General features: G+C 47.6%; 1 protein-coding gene across 1 annotated transcript in view; it reads right to left on the minus strand.

The window, feature by feature from the left end:
- Positions 1–5,190: 5,190 nt before the first annotated feature.
- LOC125435500 (urokinase plasminogen activator surface receptor-like) overlaps positions 5,191–15,433 on the minus strand; it is a 66,311-nt gene continuing 56,068 nt past the window's right edge. Inside the window, exons 4-7 of the mRNA XM_048501696.1 lie at positions 14,622–14,759; positions 11,919–12,095; positions 9,494–9,625; positions 5,191–5,419 (exon numbers count right to left, since the gene is read on the minus strand). Coding sequence (XP_048357653.1) covers positions 5,220–5,419; positions 9,494–9,625; positions 11,919–12,095; positions 14,622–14,759 — 647 coding nt within the window. The 3' untranslated portion in view covers positions 5,191–5,219. The remainder of the gene's footprint in view (positions 5,420–9,493; positions 9,626–11,918; positions 12,096–14,621; positions 14,760–15,433) is intronic.

Genomic DNA, 15,433 nt, shown 5'->3' on the forward strand with positions numbered 1-15,433 from the left:
TAGCTTATAATTGCTGCACATCAATTCAGAGGAAGGCTGCATATGTTGGCGACTCAGTGAGATATGGAAGGGGAGAAGGGAGATCGGTGCCTCAGGCAAGAGTGGGTTTCTTTTTCAAGAAAATCAGCTCGACTTACCTGGAGCCAGAAGAACAAGCAGGAAGCAAACGGTGACACGAAGCATGGTGCCAGGTGGATTCATGGTGATTCTCTGGAGCCGGAGCCAAGATCCTCCTGTCTTTGGGGATTTACACACCAGGGAGGAACAGGGGGAGGTTACAGAAGAGGCAAGGAACTGTGCTGAGCGAGTCGCATGCTTTTACGGCCCCAGGCAAACTCAGTCCTGACCTTCCAAGTTGTCAAGCCACCTCTCCTTTTAACCCCTGCAGCTCTATCTGTTCAGACGACTGCATCTCCTAGGCACTGTGCGTAAGCTATGCCTAAAACCATGCCCAAACCTCTGCTCCTGTCAAAATGTGTCTCTTCAGAACAGTCATATCGTCCCCACACACCAAGCCACTTATTTAAACGTTCACAAGGAGCATCTGAATGTCAGTAAAGCAGACCCCAGGGCACGTTTTCTTATATCAAGTGGCTTATTAAAAAGTTTGCAGAGCATGAGTAAAAAGACACTTCTATATTTTCTAGGAAAACTCCTGCTGAAAACACTGCACCTGTCCTTTCCGCACGGGCCAATAACAGCGCCCTAGGGACGGCAAAAACGCCGTCCCTAGGGAGCTGTTCACATGGGGGGCAGAACTGCATCACAGCCGCTGCCTGGCTGCCCCCGCGAGGCGTGGCAGCTGTTCAAACCTGCATCCCGAAGGCGAGGTTTTGGCACAACAGATTCTAACCGCTGCCTCACCCGAGATGGCAGCGGCTGGAAGGCGCCATTCCCCACCCTTTCCCAAACGCCTTACTGTGTCCTCCGGCCTCCGGCGCGTCGCACAGGTCAGGGGACCCGCCCCCCCTGCCCTGTGACTTCCGACTTCAGGGAGTGAGGCACTTAATCCTCAGTTCTGTCCATGGAAGTATGAATGCTTAATTCATACTTAATGAATGCTTAATTCATGAGAGCAGCAGTGGTGTAGTGACTAAGAGCAGGTGCACTCTGATCTGGAGGAACCGTGTTTGATTCTCCACAAAATTAAATGATGTTACTTCAAGCAAACTTCCAAAGAAGTTAATCTGATCCTGCCTGTAAACCAATACAGACATGGCAAATGGATTTATATCTTGGCTTACATTGATGATTGCAACTGTCTGTGCTCCTTATTTGCCTAACTCTGCAAACTGAACAAGTTTTTCTATAATATTTACTACACGTTCATGCCAGAGCGACTCCAACCTGGGATTTTGGAAAAGGATTGCTGGTTTAGCGATTTTCAAAAATCCCAAGTTGGGGGAAATAAAATGGGGCAGAATCACTTTGGGGCTGGGACCTGTGCTAAGTCAATGATTTGTATTGTATCCTACATGTGTTATATTTGCCCTGTGTTGAAGCACAAAATTCTAAGAAAGATCAGATGACTTATCAAGGCACAGTAGAGCTGCAAGTCTATTAATCTCTTAGGCGTTTCATGCGGCCCGTTGCCTTCAAGCGGCCTGAAATAAAAAAGCGCCCCCAGACGCCGTTCCACCTGGCGCCGCTGCTGCAATGCAGCAGCGGCGACCTGACTCTTCTTCCCTCCCCAGAAGTACGTCAAGCCACCTAGAAGCAACAACCCTTTAAAGGGTTGTTGTTGGGGAAGGCGGCGTCTTCCACTCGCGGCTGATGCGAACAGCTGCGGGGCGTACTCCTTCCTCCCACTTACGGTATTCTCCTAAATTAAGCCTCGCGCGAGCGTGGCAGCCCCGCCCACACTGTCCTCCGACCTCCGGGGGGGTGGGAGGGGCAGCCTAGGCGAATACGACTCCCGCGGAAGCGACCTGAAGAACACCGTAAGTGGGAGGGAGGAGGGGGAACAGGCGGCTCCGTGCGGAGCCGCCTGCCGTCTGCCGGCCTCCGCTTCTCCCGTTCGCATGCTTGCATGCGAACGGGCTTGCGCCCCCACGCCGCCCGCACTCTTGGCGGTGTGGGGGTGCAAGGAGGCCGTGCGGAAACAGCCTTAGAGACTGGCTAGACAGAAGTCAGAAAAGACTGAGACCCAAGACTGCTTGAGCGCAACAGGCCTGAACTGTTATTGTTCTGTGTATTATTTCTTATGAAAAAAAAAGGAAAGAACAAATTGGAAGTCTGTTTGCTGATAATTTCTCGAACATTAAGCCTCACAAGGCAGGATGACACTGTCAAAGACATGAACTCCCTCAGTTCCTAACTGAAAATAATATTTCACAATCCTGAGTGTGCTTCAGTTACATACTACAGATGAGTCTCTTGTTCTTATAATTTCCACAAGTGCGGCTGTGTTAGTCTATTACAAAAAAAAACCCAACAACAAAAAAACTAAGGAGTCGTATGGCATTTTGAAGACCAACTCATTTTATTGTCACATAAGCTTTTGTGGATCATTGACTAAAGGGCCCAGTCTAGCCCAATCTTGTCACATCTCAGAAGCTAGGCAGAATCAGAACTGGTTGATGCTTGGAGGGGAGACCATCAAAGAAGACCTGACCCGGCAATGCTATGCAGAAGCATTGACCCGGCTATGCTATGCAGAAGCAGGGAATGGCAAACTGTCTCAGATATCTCTTGCCTTAAAAGCCCTATGGGGCCATTGTAAGTTGGCAGTGACTTGATAGCACTTTCCACCACCATAGTTTTGTGGGGTACGGCTGACGGTCATATTTCTGCAGAAGCAAAATCTAGTCCACAGAAGCTTACACCACACCAAATCTGCCAGAGTTTTAGGGTACCTCAAAGACTTTTCCTTGCTTATCTGGTTGGCGTTCTCCAGGGCCTTGGTGGAAAAGAGAAGTCCTAAAAGGACTGCAACCTAGTCACCTTCCCCATCTTTTCAAATGGCCTTCCAGTAATGCTCTCCTAGCCGCCAACAGGCCCAGTGCTTCAAAATCCAATTCCCATTTCACACAGTGATCCCCAACTTAGTATGTCAGGATGGCAGCATTCTAGTTGTCCCTGAGAAAGACCGCTGGGAACTAAGGACAAAGCAAACCATTGGAGCCGTGAGCCCTCTCTGTCTTTATGAAATGGAAATCAGCAGTGGAAAAGACCACCCTCCTTTCTCAGATATTGGCACTCTCTCCACCGCTGCCCCCTCCCTCCCTCCACACACACATACACATTCATGCATCCTTGGAGATTAGCTTCAACATAGCATTAAAACTTCATTTCACTGCACTTTTAAGTTCTGATCCAATAAAACCAGTGCAATTGCGGAAATCAAATGGACAAGGAAAGGTACCCTGGTGTTGACAGAGACGACACCAGCACCATGTGCTTTCAGGGGATTCCTTTTTGGGATCACAAGAATAGCAATGTAGGCTTGTCGAATCTAGCAGAGGAAATTCCTAGAGATTTGGCAGTAGTTCCTGTGGCAGGAGTAATTTTGGGAAGTATTCCACCTAAAGTTGATGGTATACTATAAGAGTCTGTCACCTAAGGCTGCTATTTTCTCCAGGGAAACTGATCACTATAGTCTGGAAGTTTGTAATTTTGGGATAACTCCAGGCCCCCTCTGGAGTTTGGAACACTAAAACCAAGCTCTCTGTTCCAACAGCTCTTTCTTTCTTTCTTTCTTTCTTTCTTTCTTTCTTTCTTTCTTTCTTTCTTTCTTTCTTTCTTTCTTTTTTCTTTCTTTCTTTCTTTCTTTCTTTATTTATTTATTTATTTATTTAACTAAATATACCGCCCCATCCTCAAAGGGCTCTGTTTTCAGACTTTGGACCCAGTGAGAATGGGCACCACTGAGCTGCAAGCGCATGACAGGAAGTCAGATGGCATCTCAGTCATATGACAGGAAGAGGAAGGATCAGCATTTTGACCTCCCCAGCACATAGGCCATAACCATGGGCAGGAAACATGACAGCTGGGGACAAGAAATAGTGGCTGGGTACCAGGAAGAGGATTTTAGTGAGTAACAAGGCAAAGGTTAGAATCATAGGCTCATTCTGCACATGCAGAATAAGGCACTTTCAAACTGCTTTCGGTGCTCTTTGAAGCTGTGCAGAATAGCAAAATCCACTTGCAAACAGTTGTGAAAGTGGTTTGAAAACACATTGTTTTGCGTGTGTGGAAGGGGCCATAGACAAATCCACTTCAGCATGGAGTAAACTGCATGGAGTCATTTTGTTGCCGCACCCACCACGCCGTGTCAGAATTCCAAATCAGCCCACAGGCTCAGAACAGTTTGGGGCCCCTCATCTAAACTAATATAGCAGCCAAATAGATACAACTGGAAGTTCCCTAGACATATCACTGAGAAGGTGATGACATTGCTGTGTGTTTGTTCCCCCTCTCCCAAAACCTAGCATTTAGAGATATACGCTCTCTAAATGTGGAGATTTCATTTATTATCACACTCCCATCACTGGGAATCTCCTTAAAATTCTGTCTTCAAAAGCCACCTAAATGCAAACAGTAGCCAATCCCGCAAATTAATTCATTACATAATGTTTAAAGAAGCGCTTCTGTTCGTCTGTTCTCAACCTACTACAAATCAACTTTTTTTGCGGGGGGGGGTGGCCCCCACCTTCACAAGAGAGGCAGAAAATATATTTAGGGTAAGAAACATTGTGTCCTGTCTGTAGTTTTCGCTCCACAAAGTGGGACTTTGCAGAACACAGATTGGAGAAGTACTGCCTAATGCATGGAACGGTTTTGTGACCCAAAGAGCCGAGAAAGAAAAAGAAATTGTTTTGCCGCTAGCTGGCAAGAAGCAACCTGAAGAAATCCAAGGGCACGTCGCATATAGTCTCTTAGGGCACACATACACCATGCCTGTTGATATTCTCCAAAAGAAAATAGACACAAATAGTCTTCTCCTCTCAAGGAATCCTGGAAACGAAGCTTGGGGAAATTGGGCACCACAGATCCATAAGGGTGCAGTCATGCAGTTCTGAGCTGCCAAACTTTGGCCCGAGTACAAAGCTGTCATGCTGCATGTTGCAACACAATGCATACAACCCATGGCAGACAAGAACGATGTCACAAGGGTTCCTGAGGCACCATCTGCTAGGAGGACTTCATGCCTGCCACGCTGGTTCAGGCTTGTTGCCACTTTCTCCTCTCCTTGGAGGCTGCACATCCTCGTGTGTACATCAGAGCAGCTGCACAATGAGCAGGGCGCCCAACAGCAGCAGGTATATCAGTGTGGCGCCTCCGGCTGGAACCACGCTGCCATTGCAAAGGGAACCAGAGCAGCATTGGATGGAGGCGTTCTGGCTCAGTCCTAGCAACTGTGGCTTCTCCCAGCACAGCTTCTCCAAGCTGCAGCCGCGCAACAGCGTCTGGCCACCATCTAGAAACAAAGAACACAATACCAAATGTTCTGGTAGGAAGATGACCAACAGACCAGCGTACAGGATTCAGTCAGTGGAGGAGACAGAGCTATTGGGAGGGGGGGTAGAGTTATCAGGTCCTGCCGGGACAGGCAGGAAATTGGGAGTGGGAGTCAGGTTGCCGTATCCAGTTTAGTATCTCCTGGAGATTTGGGGACAGAGCCTGGAGGAGACAGGGACCTCATTGTCCACCCCCTCCCCAAAGCATCCATTTCTCCAGGGGAACTGATCTGGAAATGTACAGTAATTTGAAGGTGGGGAGGGAACTGTGAGGCTGTCATCCCCAGTTGGGGGTCTTCTAGTGATTATCAAGGAAATTCTTCCTCAGAAATTAAGATCACGTGCAGGGCCCACCTGACTGTCCCACTGTTCAAAGAAATTCCTCTGATGGGCATATCAGAGAGGGTCTTTTCAGTGGCAGCCCCACAATTATGGAACAGCCTCCTTGGGCACAGGTAGATGGAGATCTCCTGCTATTACAACTGATCTTCAATTGACAGAGATTAATTACCCTAAAAATGGCCACTTTGGAAAGTGGACTGTATAGAATCAGATCCTCACTGAAGTCTCCAAACCACGTTTTCTTCGGGCTCCACCTCCAAAATCTCCAGGTATTTCCCAACCCTTTCCGCGCAGCAGAAAGGGCGCCTCTCCACCGGCAGAAATTATGCCGGTGGAGTGGAGGGGGCCGTTTGCATGGGAGCGTGCGAGCGGCCCCCGCAGAGGCCAGCACAGAAGAGGCAGCTCCGCACGGAGCCACCTCTTCTGCATCCCCCTCCACTCACCTCGTCCTCCAGTGTTGGTCTGGAGGGCTGCAGGGACCCGCCCAGGGGTCAGAGGGCAGTGTGGGTGGGTCTCAGCAGCCCTCCAGACCGACGCTGGAGGACGAGGTGAGTGAGGGGGATGGGAAAGCGGTGCCTTCAGGGGATGGGAAGGCGGCGCTTTCCAAAAACCTCCCTCAGGAAGGGAGGTGGAAAGTGGCACCTTCACGCCGCTAGGGGCCACACACGCCACTCGGGACCGCAAACATCTCCCCAGGGACCAGTGTTTTTCCGTCCCTGGGCCGCTGTTTTTGGCCCCGTGCAGAAAGGGCCCCAGAGTGGTCAACCTTACCCAGTGGGATGCACGTGGCCCCCTCGCTGTCGATCTTCAGCATGCAGTTGAAGACAGTTCTATTTTAGGACTTCATTCGGTTGATTCAGTTTTTATTTATTGGCAGTCCTACTTGGAATTGATCTTTTATGTGATTTTATCCTTTTTGTTTTGTTTATATTGCTTTTCATATTTTTTAAAAAATAATTGCTTTATTTGTATCGCAAGCTGCCTCGAGTACTTCAAGGGAAAAGGGCAGTTAATAAATATTTTAAATAAATACGTTCAGGAGGTTGCATCAAAATGGGAGGGGAGGGGAGGGGAGCGTTGCTGGTTGGGTGGAGAAGATTCCAAACCAGGGGTGGACCAGGTAGTTTCAGAAGCCCAGTAGCAAACCAGGACTGCATTTCCACAAGCCAACACAGCAAAGACCACCTAGCTCAGAGAACTGCCTCACCCTCTTCCAACAATGGCACCTGTTGGTAGTAGCACAGAAGGAGGGAAAGGAACACTGTGGTTGGCACTGCTAGCCAAGTCCAAATTGAATGTCCTTCACCAGGGCAGTCAGGCTTTGGTCTACTTGCTCCTCACTACCAGAAAATCCTTCCGCTGTAAGGTAAACAGCCAAAAAACCCCCTTGATGTAAACACTGGCCTTTTATGCCTGCAGTAGATATCACCAAAAAAAAAATACCCTGTCTCTGTTTCCCAAGTCCACGTGAGCCTGAGAAATGGCAAGAGAGGTGGGGAAGTGGAGGTTTGAGTTACAGCCGAAAAAGCCGAATTATGTTTGGCTTTTTTTAACACTAGGGCTATTTGGCTCTGCCAAATTGGGGGGGGGGGGGGGTGGTAAAGGAAAAAAACTCCAAAATCTGATATGGCTTTTGGGGATGTTTTCTTTTACCAAAAAAAACCCCATTTGGCAGCACCAAATAGCCCTGGTGCCGAAAAAGCCAAACATAATTCGGCTTTTTTCGGCTATAGCTCAAACCCTCACTTTCCCACCTCTGTTGCCATTTCTCAGGTTTATGTGGACTTGGGAAGCAGCGACAGGGGGAGGAGCAGTTCAACGGAATGTTGGACTACAGGAGGGAGGAGCAAGAAAACCCGATTTAAGCCAAGCACATGCTGTCTCCCTTTGCTTTCCCTTCAAAGCCAAAGGAAAAGTTACACTTCCAGAGATTCTCTGATCTGAGGTGCAGTGAGTTCAGAAGAGGGAAAAAGTGAGCGTTACAGAGAATCCAACCCAAAGGGAATGTATGCTCAATGTTCTTTTCCCCACTTACCTTAAGCCCCGCGCTACTCTCCTCAAGTTGCGCGGGGTCCCAGGGCACTCCCCATTACAGGGGCGGCAACAACACAGCCGCCCTGACGCTGCCGATCTCGCACCCCCTCAGCGTGCAGCATCCCTGGCGCTCCTCAAAACGGCGCCTTTTGATGACCACGCACAGAGCACGGGGTCGTAGGGACGCCCAGGCACGTGCCAGAGATGCCGCGCGCTGAAAGTAGCGCGCAGCAAAGGGCAGCAAAGGTAAGTGGGGAAACGCCCACTGTGAAGCAGACCACAAGTGTATTAATGGCCAATATCTGTTGCCAAAATTAGAAATCAAGTTGCATGTGAACATTCTGGCAAGCCAGTCTGCCTATCTCAACCCATGAAAGGTTTCCAAATTCCAGGTGGGGTGGCTGGGGGGAAATCCAGGTTTCCAAGTTTCATGTATCTAAAGTAAAATTTATATGCACTTCTCATATCAGCAATGCAGGTTCTGGTACTCGTAGTCTTTTTTAAATGTTTCGTTTGATGGTCCCCTGAACTGGATGGCCCAGGCTAGCCCAAATTCATCAGATCTTGGAATATAAGCAGGTTTGGCTCTAGTTAGTACTTTTATGGGTGACCAAAGTAAGTCCAGAGTCACTATGCAGAGGCAGGCAATGGAAAACCACCTCTGAACTTCTCTTGCCTTTAAATCTCTTTAGGGTTTTTATTTGGCTGCACTTGACAATGCTTTCCATTACCAGTTCTGTTGCTTCCACTGTTGAGATTCTGGGAAAACTTAGGAGACATTTCCGTTTAATACTTGACAAAATTGTAGTGTCAGGGGGGAGGGGGGCATTAATGTCAAGAGGCAAGATCATGAACTTGACATCCAGGACAATGTTTTTGAGTTCTGTACATTACACATATTTGCATTTGCATTGCAGCAGTGGCGTAGAAGGTTAAGAGCTCGTGTATCTAATCTGGAGGAACTGGGTTTGATTCCCCGCTCTGCCGCCTGAGCTGTGGAGGCTTATCTGGGGAATTCAGATTAGCCTGTACACGCCCACACACGCCAGCTGGGTGACCTTGGGCTAGTCACAGCTTCTCGGAGCTCTTTCAGCCCCACCTACCTCACAGGGTGTTTGTTGTGAGGGGGGAAGGGCAAGGAGATTGTAAGCCCCTTTGAGTCTCCTGCAGGAGAGAAAGGGGGGGAAATAAATCCAAACTCTTCTTCTTCTTCATTGCTGGGAAACGTACACTATCTGGAATCAGAGGTGTAGATCCAAGGGGACGGGGGCACGATGCACTGCGTGCGCCCCCTGCGGGGGCGTGGTGAGGGCGTTCTGGGGGCGTGGGGGTGGAATAGGGCAGGGCAGGCCAGGGCAGGCCAGGCCAGGGGGTTCCGGGGCAAGACGGGGCGGAGGGCGCACCAGTGCACCGGGAGCTTTTCCCCCTTGCTATGCCTCTGTCTGGAATACATTTTGAATTAACATTTGTTCTCTGATGCATCCTACATTCACATCTTTCACCCATGGTTCTGACACAGTGCAAGGGTCACATTTGAAAAATCTCTGCACCTCTCTTCTTTCCAGCTTCTACTCTGTCATTTTGCTTCCCTTTCTTCCGCTAGCCAAGGGCAATGTTTGTGTCGCCTGAATTCCATCCACCACATCGCACAAACTCACCTGTGACATTCACACACTTGTTCTGGTTTCCAACACACTTGACATGAGTCCAGTTTCCTGAGTCACATTCGCCATTTCCCAGATCGCAGCAGCTGGCACATTCCAACCCATTCTCGTTTTTTCGCTTGACCCCTGGGAAGCAAAGAGCAGAGGATAAAATCTAGGCTTCCAAAGCTTTCAGCACCCTTCTATTTTGACCTGTCTGCTGAGGAACTGCAAAGCATTGCAAAGGATCCTAGGCAGAGGTGGGATCCAGCAGGTTCTCACCAGTTCCCGAGAGTGGGTTACTCATTATTTGTGTGTGCCGAGAGGGGGTTACTAATCGGGTCTGCTTTTCCATTAGAAATTCCATTAGGTCCAAAAATCATAAAGTCCTGTTGTTTCCTATGTGGCTGGTTAGCGAGGGTAGAAAATGGGGTAATTCTCCCTGTTGGGCTGTTTTAAAAACATGTTTTAGAAATATGGTAAAGTTCCTTGTTTAAGGAAACTATCCTTCTTTTGATTTCTAGAAACAAAATTAAGTATTTGAAAGTATTTGACAGGCAGTCCATTAGAGGAGAAGTAGTTGTTTCTGTTGGCAGTAGACGATAGGACTTGCTATAATGAGTTTAAATTATGGACGGAAAGATACCAGCTGGAAATTAGGAACTTTTTTTTACAGTAACAGAGAAATTTTTTTACAGTAACAGAGAAATTATTAATGCTCCGTCCCGGAATGCCCGGCCACGCCCCCAGCGTGCCCCACCCAGCCCCATTGGCGCTACGCCACTGTTTGAATCCCACCACCATGGGAACCTTTTACTAAAATTTTTGGATCCCACCACTGATCCTAGGACACATAACTGTGAAGCATTCTAGGACACAGAACTATGAAGCATTGCAAAGGATTCTAGAGCAAACAGCTCCTGTGAAGTGGTCCTTTGAGCTTCACTAGTAGCCTGTGCAAAAACAGAACTTACTCACACTGCTTGCCTGCCATTACCCATCTCCTTAACTCCTTAACTCTTTCTGAAGAATTGCAGAACTCAGCCAGAAAGTAATTGTCTTAAGTGGCTATGGGACATCTGTCAAAGTGGGTGAGTATCAGAGGGGTTCCGGGTTGCCAAGTCTGGGATGGGAGATTTGTGAGTAGGGCCTGGAATTGGGATTGCATTGGATTCAAAAGCCATGCAGCCTACATTCCAAAGGAGCCCTGTCCCTCAGGGGAATTGATATCTGAAGTCTGGAGATCAGTTATAATTCCAGGAGATCTCCAGGCTCTATCTGGAGGTTGGCAACCCTAGGGGAGTTGGTAGCAAAAAAAAGCCACTTACAAACATGTATCTGTCTTGTATTTTAATCCTGATATTCCTCCAATGAGTTCTGGATGGTAGTTAAAGACACAAGGGCACATGAAACTGTCTTGTCTATTGGCATTGGTATGATGACTGGTTACCATATGCCCAGGGCAACTTTTAAAGCAGCCTTGTATTACTAATAAAGGGTGGTGGCAAAATGTTGGGGTAAATCATTCTTACCTGAACTCTGTTTTGACAGTACTTGATTAGTGTGTGGGTTTGTATCTGTTAACTGACATCAAGTCACTTTTGACTATTTTTTTCTTTGAAAACTGAGGACTGTGGCTTTCTTTATTAAGTATACGTATGCATACCTATCTATCTATCTATCTATCTATCTATCTATCTATCTATCTATCATCTCTGTCTGTCTGTCTGTCTGTCTGTCTGTCTGTCTGTCTATCTATCCATCTATCAATCATCTATCTATCTGTCTATCATCTGTCTGTCTGTCTGTCTATCTATCTGTCTTATCTATCTATCTACCTGTCTATCTGTCTGTCTATCATCTGTCTGTCTGTTTGTCTGCCTGTCTGTCTGTCTGTCTGTCTGTCTATCTATCCTTATGTCTATCTGTCTGTCTGTCTGTCTATCTATCTGTCTATCATCTGTCTATCTGTCTGTCTTTCATCTGTCTGTCTGTCTGTCTGTCTGTCTGTCTGTCATCTGTCTGTCCATCTGTCTACCTGTCTACCTGTCCGTCTGTCCGTCTGTCTGTCCGTCCGTCCGTCCAGAGAAGACAGACAGAGATAGACAGACAAATTACCCATCACCTACAACCAGTCTTTTAAACTGGAGTGACTGGGTATTGACGCTGGGATTTTCTGCATGCCCATCAAATGCTCTACCAGTGAGCCATGTTTCTTATTTCCTGCACAGTCCTATAAAAGATGTTGGGCTGAGAGTGAACAGCTAGTCTAAGGGCATTCACTGAAACTCCATGGCTGAGCAGAAAGGGGAAGTCAGGTCTCCCCAGCTATGGGCTTGTATTCTATCCTTTAGCCCACCCATCCTCCTACAATTAACCCCCATTTTGGCACCACCTCCTTTCTTCCTTGCTGTGTTTCACCCTGGAGCAAGAAAAATACCTTGTTCTGAAAAGTGGCTACAGATGCTCTTGATCCCGGGCCGGCCATCATTGCACAAAGGGGTTGAACAACAGCTGATCTCCACCCTGCCTGAGAGCTGCGGGACCACATATTGCTGGCTGCACAGTGTCTCCAGGGCACACGTCCGGTAGGTTATTTTCTGGGCACCATCAATCACTAGGAAGTGCACAGAATAGATCAACACGTGAACCTTGTAACCAATGGGAGCTTTAAATGTCTTCATTGTCTTCATCGCTTTCACTGTGTCTTCCTTGTCGTCGTCATCTTCATCATCTTCGATGTTTTCACTGCCTTCGCCATGTGTACAGTACCTCTGCTTTTTTTCTCACTGTCTCTCTCAGTTCTTTCCCCTCTGTTTACCACCATGTTCCTATTGACTACTTCCTCTTCTACCCCTCTGTTCTTAGCCAGCCTGCTTCCTTTGCCACCCACTGCATTTGCCAGACATTTGCTCCTTCTATCTTTTCTCCCCCTAGTGCTGATCTTGCTCTTCTCCCTAGGATCAGAATAGGACCTGCATGCATCCGGATTTAAGCTGAATAAAAATATAACAAAAATACTGAATAAAAATATGGACCAAACATCACAACTTAAGACTATCTCAACTATCTGGATGTATGGTGGGGTGGGTGGGTGGGTGGGAATAAATATTTGGGTATGTGGTTAACAAATAAGCATTCTATGTTATTCCAAAATAATTATGTTAAAGTGCAAAAGAAACCAAGTAGAAGATGCTAAGAAACTTCAATATATCTTAGAGTGAATGAGCAAACGAACTGAGGCAAACTCAACAGTCTTAAGAGAGGTAGAAAAGAAAACAAATAAGATTGACACCATTAATCCTGCAACAACAAAAAATTAACTGAGGCATTTAAGGAGATCAAAAATGGATGCAGAGAAGGCATTCAACAACGTCTTTTGGTGGTTTTGCTTCATGTTTTAAGAAAAATGGGCTTAATAATTTTGTGAAGGGCATAGAGGCAATTTATACTGAATAGTATGCTAAAACTCCACCCTACCATCACACAACCATTCTCTTAATAGCGTGGGGATCCCCTCTGCATAGTGGTCTATGAATAACAACTTCTTGGCAGCGCCAGATGTAGATGAAGGAGAGGCCCTGGGCTACTGTGAGGCCCTTCCCAATCCTGCACCTTCACAGCTAAAGGAAGATGGAAGAGTGCTTAAAACAAAATTGAGCAAAGTTATTAGAAAGGAAAAAGGGGAAGGGGCATTCTCTTGGGGTCCACTTCAGCAAAGTCCTGAAAGGACAAAACCAATACAGAAATCAAAACTAGTTTTAGTTTAAGATAGTATTATTCTGAAATTTAGTGCAAGGAAAATTATTGAAGGAGTATTTAGAGACTACAGTACATAAGAAAGGTCTATGACAATGTCAAAAATATCATACACTTTGGCTGGAGGCCCCCTGGAGTTTGAGGTCCCAGGTTTCAACCTGCCAAGCCTATAGGTAAATCTGGCGCTGCTTATTGGTAGTCTCTGGCCCAAAAAGTATCTGGACGACCTCGATCGGAGCCACAGTATTTTCAACTCGGGCCCCTGCCTGGTGGAACGCTCTGTAAAATACCAGGACTTGCTGTAAGACAGAGTTGCTCCACCAGACCTATGACTGTGAAAAAGGCAAACTCTATGCTGGGCATAATTAGGAAAGGAGTTGATAATGAAACTGCAAAGATTGTCATGCCCTTATATAAAGCCGTGGTGCGACCGCACTTGGAGTACTGTGCTCAGTTCTGGTCGCCACATCTCAAACAGGATATCGAAGAGATAGAAAAAGTGCAGAGAAGGGCAACGAGGATGATTGAAGGACTGGAGCACCTTCCTTATGAGGAGAAGCTGCAGCGTTTGGGACTCTTTAGTTTGGAGAGGAGACGTCTGAGGGGGGATATGATTGATATGCATGGGGTAGAAAATGTTGACAGAGAGAAATTTTTCTCTCTTTCTCACAATACTAGAACCAGGGGGCATCCATTGAAAATGCTGGGGGGAAGAATTAGGACTAATAAAAGGAAACACTTCTTCACGCAACGTGTGATTGGGGTTTGGAATATGCTGCCACAGGAGGTGGTGATGGCCACTAACCTGGATAGCTAAGTGGGCTTGGACAGATTGATGGAGGAGAAGTCGATTTATGGCTACCAATCTTGATCCTCTTTGATCTGAGATTGCAAATGCCTTAACAGACCAGGTGATCGGGAGCAACAGCCGCAGAAGGCCATTGCTTTCACCTCCTGCATGTGAGCTCCCAAAGGCACCTGGTGGGCCACTGCGAGTAGCAGAGAGCTGGACTAGATGGACTCTGGTCTGATCCAGCAGGCTAGTTCTTATGTTCTTATGTTCTTATGAGGACAGAACAGTAATTTTCCTGCAAAGCTAGCCTCCCTGCCCCCCTTTCTTTTGCCCTACTTGTCCCCTTGTTCTTTCCCTCCCTTTCCCCTAGTTTAGTCATGATTTGAGCCTAGATCACACACCTACATTGGATGCATTTTTAATTTTTTTTGTATCTTGCAAGCTGTCCTGAGCCCACCAGAGGAAGGGCAGCCTAAAAATTCAAAAATAAAATAAAATGAAATAAACTGGGCACCCTGGAGTTTAGAGTCAGGGATGAAGCAAATCCCCAAAGAAAGGTCAGTGTCATTTCAAGAGAGGCTCCAGTTTTACCTGAAAAATCCATACACCGGTTCATGTCACCCACGCATGGGACCCGGGTGGCATTCCCTTGGGCACACTCCCCGGTACCACGATCATAGCAGCTGTAACATTCCATACCATTGGCCTCCTGAGTGTTACTGATGGGAGCTGCAAAGGCAGAGGAGAAGAGAACATGTAAGTCCAACAGGTGCAGTGAGGCTTTGCGGGATGTGAAGAAGCGCCCACCCCGCAGCTGCGAGTTAGATTCTTGCCCCACCCTCTTCCGAACGCCAGAGGAAGGAGGAGTCCTGCAGAAGTGGCTGCCCAGACTCAATCTCTTCTGATTCAGACTGCAAGATCTCAGCTGTGGAAGGACATCTGCACACGCTCAGGAGAACGTGTTCTCCAGTCAGAAGTCATAGAAAAACTATCTCAGGAAATGCACAGGGATAAGCGATCCAGGCAGTGCTCCCACAGGGGATCTTCCCCAGGTTTGGTGTTGTCAGGAAACAGAGATTCCTCTGTATTGTTGAAGGCTTTTCACGGCCGGATTCAACTGGTTCTGCCCAGGATTCAACTGGATTCAGCCCAGCCTCCAGCCAACGGCTCGGTTGACCCACCCCCTCTCGCTCGGCCTGAGTAAGAGGAGGCCGACCAGTGGGTGGGGCATGGTAGGTCACAAGTGTGGGTGTGATTTTACGCTCCCCACGTGACTCACTGGGGGCACCCAGGGCGTTTGTCCCCAGATGTCCCCATTAGGGTTACGCCACTGTGGTTAAGGAGCTGGGTTCTCTAGACCAGTAATTCTCAACCTGGGGGTCGGGACCCCTTTGGGGGTCGAA

This window comes from Sphaerodactylus townsendi, linkage group LG06, assembly GCF_021028975.2.
Source record: "Sphaerodactylus townsendi isolate TG3544 linkage group LG06, MPM_Stown_v2.3, whole genome shotgun sequence".
NCBI lineage: Eukaryota > Metazoa > Chordata > Lepidosauria > Squamata > Sphaerodactylidae > Sphaerodactylus > Sphaerodactylus townsendi.